General features: G+C 44.3%; 1 protein-coding gene and 1 long non-coding RNA gene across 2 annotated transcripts; one reads left to right on the top strand and one right to left on the bottom strand.

Moving 5' to 3' along the window:
* Window positions 1-848: 848 nt before the first annotated feature.
* Window positions 849-7,515, bottom strand: gpr37l1a (G protein-coupled receptor 37 like 1a). Its single transcript, XM_077578992.1, has 3 exons — window positions 5,567-7,515; window positions 2,845-3,264; window positions 849-2,166 (listed from the first exon to the last, which is right to left on the bottom strand). The coding sequence occupies exons 1-3, from the start codon at window positions 6,098-6,100 to the stop codon at window positions 1,678-1,680; spliced, it is 1,443 nt and encodes a 480-aa protein (XP_077435118.1). The 5' UTR covers window positions 6,101-7,515; the 3' UTR covers window positions 849-1,677.
* LOC144059721 (uncharacterized) lies at window positions 1,150-2,494 on the top strand. Its single transcript, XR_013295719.1, has 3 exons — window positions 1,150-1,985; window positions 2,106-2,150; window positions 2,241-2,494. It is a non-coding gene; the product is annotated as an uncharacterized LOC144059721 (long non-coding RNA).
* Window positions 7,516-7,826: the final 311 nt, after the last annotated feature.

The following is a 7,826-nucleotide window of genomic DNA, read 5'->3' as shown; positions in this document are numbered from 1 at the left end:
CCATGCTTGAAAAAGATACAGGAAAACTCCACATTGTGCTCAAATATGACATTTGAAAGTCAATTTGGCCAGTTTTCTTCATGAGGTAAAAAATTCAGCCCCCAAAGCCAATTTGACTTATCAACATGTAATTTGCTGGGCATGTCTGCAAGGAGGAGACCCACAAAAAAGTCTCAAGGACCTATATCTGAAAACATACAGGAAGACAGCCATTTTGGCTTGAAGTGGCCTTTTTTGGGTCATTTTGATGCAAGCCAGTTGAAACTGTTGTGTTTCTTCATTGGTCTAATTTTGGAGGAAATTCCGTCCAGCCAGTTTGAAACATGAAAACTTATCTATCATGGCGAGACCCATAAAAACATATAAGAAGCCAATAACGCAGCAAATCCGCCATAATGTTAATAAATGAGTATTTTTGGATCATTTTGAGGTTTCCTTTAACTCATTCACTGCCATTGACGGCAATAGACGTCAAAAATTAATTTGAACTATTTCTATTAATTAAATTTTGTTTCCCACTTCTGTTAACAAGAGTATGAAAACCTAGATTTTTTTTTATTGTATTAGAACAGAAATAAAATCTGTGCTTAATCGTGAGTTAACTAGTAAAGTCATCCGATTAATTACAATTAAAAATGGTAAAAATTGGAATCACCCTTTCCTTATATCATTTTTTTAAATTGAAAAAAAAAAAAATATATATATATATATATATATATATATATATATATATATAAAAAAAAGGCCACACTCGTTTTTTCTTTCTTTCTCATTGAACAAAAACAAAACAGCAGCGTGAACCATTTCCCGCTTGAGGCTCAGACGAGAACAAATGACGGACCAGCAAAATCAATCCAATCCAAAGTTTACTCAAAGTAGCAAAAACGAGTAGAAAAAACGCCAAAAAGGAAAGTTTTGCCCACAAGTGGCTTTGATGTCTTTTGAATGCTAAACATTGACGAGTGCGAAGTCACCGCTTTCGATTGGGGAACGTTTTTCATGCTTATTACAAGTTAGTAACACCTTCATAACAATGCTGAAAAATGTTCCGTTTGCTGCTCACACACGACTTGGAAAACTCATTTGGGCTCCCTCATTTCTGATCCTGGTTTGAAACGCTCGTTTTTCAAGCCCAAACCAGTCTTGAAAACCTACTTCAAACCCTTAACTTTTGCTTGAAGCCCTCATTTCAAACCCTAAATCTTGTTTGGTAGCCTAATCTTGTCTTGAAAAGTCTAACATGAAATGCTAACGTTGTCTTGAAACCCTAACAATACTTTTACACCCTATCGGCGTCTTCGAACCCTACTTTGAAACCCTAATCCTGTTATGAAACCTTCGATGGATTTTAATCCCAAACCCAGCCTTGAAACCCTAATTTGGAAACATTAACTCTCTTGTGAAACCCTAATCCTAGTTTGTAACACAATTTTGAGACCCTACTTCTGGTTTAAAACCCTAACCCTAATTTGAAACCTCAATAATGTCTACAAACCAACCCTTGTTTGAAACCCTAATTTGAATCTTTAACGCAGGCTTGAAACTCTAATCCCAGATTAAAACCCTCATTTCAAACCTCCGCTCTTTTTGAAACCATCATCCTATTTTAAAACCCTACCTTAAAAAGCGTACGTGACGAGTTCCGACTAAAGTGTCACCTGAGTGAGAAACCTGATCTCAGCAGGGCGTCCCGATGGCTTGCGACGCATCGTCGGGCGCGGACGGCGTCAAGGACGTCGGGGATGGCGAGGAGAGGGCGGAGGCGGCGGTGGAAGCGGACGAGGAAGCGTCGGGCAGGCACTCGTCGCAGCAACAGCAGCAGCAGTCCAGAAAGGCCTGACCCAGCGAGCGGCGCAAGCACAGCAGCAGCACGGGCGTGGCGGCGCAGCGAGCGAACAGGAAGAAGTGTCCTGCCAGAGCCGACGCCGCCGCCACTGCCGCCGGCACCTGCACGTACGTCAGCGCGATGCTACAGGCGCTGTCGGGTATGTTGCAGGCCACGTACAAGGCGGTCAGCCACATCACGGTGGAGCCCAGTCGGGGCTCGCGGCTGTGGTGCTGATGATGATGATGATGATGATGCTTCTTCTTCCTTGGGGATGAAGATACGCAAGAGGAGGCGGAGGAGCGCCTGCTCGCCGCTTTGACGGGTTGGTGCGCTGACACCTGTGGAATCAACGGCGATGTCGTTAGGGGGAAAGGTTTTGGTTTGTTAACGGTGTTCTCGTTCTTGTTGACAGACAAGAAGTCGGAGCCGCAGACAAGGCGAGGCAAATCAGGTCCTGTCACGTCCTGGCAACCCGTCTAGTCGCGTCCCGTCATGGCGACCAGTCTACTCGCGTTCCGTGCAGTCATGGCAACCCGTCTAGTCGCGTCCCGTCCCGCGACCAGTCCACTCATGTCCCGTCCATTCATGGCGACCAGTCTACTTGCGTCCCGTCCATTCATGGCGATCAGTCTACTCGCGCCCCGTGCCGTCATTACGACCAGTCAACCCGCGTCCCGTCCTGTCATGGCGACCAGTCGTGTCCCGTCCGGTCATGGCGATCAGTCTACTCGCATCCCGTCCATTCATGGCGACCAGTCTACTCGCGCCCCGTGCCGTCATTACGACCAGTCTACCCGCGTCCCGTCCTGTCATGGCGACCAGTCGTGTCCCGTCCGGTCATGGCGACCAGTCTAGTCGCGTCCGGTCCAGTCATGGCGACCAGCCACCAAGTTGTCTAAAATATAAACACAACATTTCTTTATTGCGTTAATGTCACGCACACACACGGAGCACAAACCCAGTGGAGAATTGCATGCAGTAGACTAAATAAAGAAGACTGTCGGTCGGAACCATACCCGTCTTGTCACCAGGTCGCAGGCCAGCGTGAAGAGCAGCGGCAGGCAGACGTAGCATCCGAACATCCACCAGGTTCGGGCCTCCTGATAGGTCAGCACCAGCGAGTAGACGCCGTCGGGCAGTTCCGCCGACGGCTCGCGCACGCACACGTCCAGCGCCGGGGACGAGCCCCCGGGCCCGACGGATTGCCGCCACCCGACGAGTTCCCGCGGCCCGACGGGTTCCCGCCGCAGCTGCCACAGCAGCAGCTCGGGGGCGGCCAGCGCCAGCGAGCCCAGCCAGATGACGGCCATCTTGGACAGGATGGAGCGGCAGGGCTCCAACCTGGGGGCGGGGCCGGAGGCGGGGCTTGTGGCGGCGTGGAAGCGGTCGATGCTCAGAGCGCAAATGCTGAATGTGGCCACGCCCAGAGACATCACCTGACAATCACACATTCATTTCAAAACTTTTTTGCAGCTTGCTGTTTTTGTGGGTTATTCATTTGAGCCAACTTTTGGGTTGAAATAACCCAAATAATGAACCAACTTTTTGGGTCATTTCAACCAAGATGTTCGGTCAGTCACTTTTTGACCAGATTTGAGTTTTTATTTTTATTTTTTTTGTTAAGTGCTTTTAGAACGTTCCTTTGCTGATACAGAATCTGAGAAGAGAAAAAAAAAGAAAAAGAAAAATAATCTGTGCCAAACAGCTTGTTGGATTCATTATCTGTCCAGTCATGGCGACCAGTCTGCACGTGTCCCGACCAATCATGGCGACCAGTCCACTCATGTCCCGTCCAGTCATGATTGTCTGCTCACCTTTGTCCTTATGTTTCATTCAAGTTCCTCATTTAGCACTTCCAACAGTTTGTTGGATTCATTCATTGTTTTCACAAAATATTGTATACACAACCCACAAAATCTGCAATTTTTTTGAAGGAAATTAATAACCCAAAAAGTTGGGTCAAATTGGTCCTTCGGGTTGATCCCTTTTGGAGCCATAATTGGGTTATATTTTTCAGAGGTGGCAAATCCAGGTCCAGAAAGTAAAAACCCTTCCCAGTTTGCCGTTAGCCCCTGATGTTAGCTAGCTAACAAGCTAGCTAGCTCCTATGGTGCTCGTTTACCTGCTAGGGAGCTAGTTAGCTTGTTAGCTAGCAAACATCAGGGGCTAAAGGCAAACTGGGCAGGGTTTTTACTTTCTGTACCCGGATTTGCCACCTCTGCTGTTTTTAGACCTGTTTTGAAATGCTCATTGCGTGATTGAAACCTTAATTTCATCTCGAAAGCCGAACCTTGGCTCGAGAGCCAAACTTTTGTCTGTGTGCAAAGAGGCACAAGACGAAAAGCAGACGCCGATTATCCCACTTGTCCTCGTCCCCCCCTGTTAAGACCCAAAGTTAAGATCATTAATGGCTACGTCTGATTAGTCTCGTTAGCATGACAAAGGCGCTAACGCTCATTAGCCAGATTAGCGCCTTTCAGAAGCAGAGAAGGAGGAAAACCACTAAACACACAAAAGTGTTTTGGAGCCAAAAAGGCGACTCGGCCAGCGAGGGGAGGAGGAGGAGCAACGTCCATCTCCTCCTCCTCCTCCTCCTCCTCCTCCTCCTCCTCATGCCATTCAAAAGAAACTTTAACAAACTTGGCCCACATGTTTGATTCACCTATTCGCATGTTTTTTTTTCTTCCAATATATATATTTTTGGGCAAATTTCCATTTAACACTTTATGTGTCTAAATTGGTCCACTCTGAAAAAAATAACACCTTTTAACTCTGAAAATGTTCAAATTACGCTTCGGGAGTTAAAATCAATTCCCAAAAATTGAAGCCTGAAATTTTAACGCTCCAATTTTTGCTGTGTGGTATGCTTAGCTTTGTGGGCGGCTTAGTCGAGAATTTTGGGGGTTAAAGGGGGAAAAAAAGAACGATTTTTGCTGGGTCTTTGAGTATCGGGCTTTAAAAAATATTTTTAAAAATCTTCAGAACAACAACACATGACAAGACTGTGAAAAAAAATCCTCTAATTTTATCAACAGAAAGTCTTAAATTAATGACTAAAATCCAAATTTTTGACACTGCAGTCACAATTTTGAAAATCACACTCTGATGAGACTAAATTGTATGTGAAAAATACTTACATTTTGAAGGGGGGGAAAAAAGTCAAAATTTTACAATGCGAAAAAGATAATGGAAAAAAAAAGTACAGTGCTAATTTTCTGAGCGATAAATTCATGGTTTTTGAAACATAGAGAATTTTTCAAACTTAAGGAAGCTTTAATGTCTTTAATATGTGTGCTGCTGTGGAATTATTTTGCTAAAGTAAAATTTCAGTTATGTTGAAGATGTTTGTTGAGCATTGGTAGTATATTTTTGTCATTAAAATGTTACTTTATTATTCTTAGGTGAGGTCCTTGATAAGCCCGTGATGGGTTTCTACCACGCCTACACATTTATATATATATATATATATATGAAATAATATGAATGAATGAAAACACATTTCCAAAAAATTACTTTAAAAGAATAAAACAATAATGCTAAAAAATATACATTTATCTTCTGAAAGTCTTCATTTTATGTCTAAATCCTAATTTTCTGACTTTAAAGTCAGAAATTTGCAGATTATTGGGGGTATAAAAATTTTTTTAAGTCAAATTTTGATGAAAATAAAGTCTCCATTTTGCAAGAATAAAGTCAACATTTTTCTAGGTGTGATGAAGACGTTGCAGGAATGCTGACCTCCAGGTAGGGCACCAGGCGGCAGGACGCTCCCCCGAGAAGGCGCCTGAAGGTCAGCTCGTGGAAGACGACCACCGGCAGGCAGAAAAACAGCACCAGGAAGTCCAGCAGGGCCAAGCCGGCCAGGATGCAGTTCCAGGCGCTCTGCAGGTACGCGTTGTGCCACACGGTGCACATGAGCGCCAGGTTGCCCACCATGCCCACCGAGAAGACGACCAGGGCCAGCAGCATCAGCGCGTACGCCCAATACGAAGCGTCGCCCGCGGGGAAGAGCGGCTGCGGCGGCTGCGGCGGCCCGGTGGACGACGACGAGTTGGGCCCGCGGCTGCTGCTGCTGCGGCTGACCCGCGGGGTCGTGAAGTACCCGCTCGGGTCTTCTCGTCTCCGGGGAGACTCGTCGCGACCCGCTACCGGGGCATCCTCGCCCCGGCCGAGGTGCGCCACCCCGGGGAGAGGCGGCGGGGTGAGACGGACGTGGCTCCGGAGCTCCGCACACCCGACACAAAGAAGCAAAAGAAAGACAAGCGCGCTCATGTCGGACGATTAAATAATAACTCCGTGTTTATTACATGCGCTGTCACAAAAATATCGACTTTTTCCTCGTAAATGTGATGCGACGACCTGCCCGGTTCCGACGCGAAAACTTATGGACAATTAAGTTACCCTGAATGGCAGCATAACTTCCGGCTACGCCTTTCAAACTAATAGTAAAAACAAACCAACAACCGGAAGTCGGCTCAAACGGTGAAAAAAAAGTCGTTTAAGGAAATAAACCTCGTTATTAAGTCGGATTCTCTTTTACAGTGAGATTTTCTGTCGCCTGGTAACTGTCCATTTTGGCTCATTTGTGGAATGTCTTCATAAACTGTTTGACAAACAATAAAAACTCTGAATTATTATTATTATTTTTTTTAAATCACCTGAACAGAAGTGGGTCGTAATTAGGAGTTACCGAGTGGGAAGGTCCATCTTTAATTCCCACAGCACTTCTTCAAGATTCGTCACTATCCAATCTTTTTCAAATGGATGATCTGACTTTTTCATCAAATAATCACGTTTTCGTATGGATTGGTTGTAATATAAAGTGCTTTTTAAATGCAGCAAAAAGGAGTTTTATGTCAAATCAAATTTCTCTGTTGATGCTTCGAGGCAAAACTTTTTGTTCCCAGCCTAATGTCAGTCACAATTTTAATTGTAATATTGAATATTTGTATAATAGATTCAAGTAGTTTTACCTAATTTTTAAGTCTTACAAAGTAAGATAACAGATTAAGCATTTTAAAGAAGTCGATCGCTGATGGTTGAGCAAGACAAATCAAATCAAGTAAATTAAATTGAAAAGGCATCGACAAGAAAGACCTCAGCTAAAAGTAAATTGTCCTGCAGTTCTGCAACGACCCAAACACAATCTTGTGCACGCCGAAATCAAACGACTTTTGCAGCAGCTGCAGTGCCAACACACACGACTTGCGTCGACGTCATACCACAAATACGCGTACACAACACATTTAGCATCTGATGGAAAACATTGAACAATTGTTGCTACGTGTCTAAACAAATAAAATCGATTGCTAGCTTAGCAATGACGCCACCGAAGTACTGAAGGCAGAGAGAGGCACGCTAACGCAAATCAACATGTCATATACACCATAGAAATGTATCAAGAGAGCTCACGGGCATGTTTATGATGATGTGGCGTCTGTCTGGAGATGAACTGGTGACCGACCCCCACCCCAAAAAAAACTCAAACAAATAAATAAATAATCCACCACCTGACTCAGGTTATTATGGAAGAGGATTAGGGCCAGTGAAGCTGAAAAAAAAAGGTTGGCAGGATTCTTCTGACTTTAATCTCAGAATTCTGACTTTAAAGTGAGAATTCTCACATTATTATGGAAAATATTCGTTTTTGAACATTTATGAATCGTAATCAAATCATCACATGTCGAATATCGATGAATCTAATAACTGATTTATTGGCACACCCCTACTTTATTGAACATCAAAAATGACAAAACGACCGAAACCCAATTACTGTACTCAAGTCAACCATCAGTAGAGTGCGCCCTCTGCTGGAGACATGTAATGCTGCACCAATTAGCTCCACCCCACGTTGAACCAACCACTCCAAGGCTGCTCAGTTTTTCTAATCCATCCATTTTCTTCACCGCATAATTTCTAACCCAGATAAAATATTTTATACTATGCTATTTATTCACTTACTTTATATCTTTATATACTATAGTGTTTGGTCATGTGC

This window comes from Vanacampus margaritifer, chromosome 10 (assembly GCF_051991255.1).
Source record: "Vanacampus margaritifer isolate UIUO_Vmar chromosome 10, RoL_Vmar_1.0, whole genome shotgun sequence".
In the NCBI taxonomy this organism is placed as follows: Eukaryota; Metazoa; Chordata; class Actinopteri; order Syngnathiformes; family Syngnathidae; genus Vanacampus; species Vanacampus margaritifer.
The sequence above is the reverse complement of the archived record's forward strand: the minus strand, read 5'-3'. Positions and strand labels throughout refer to the sequence as shown.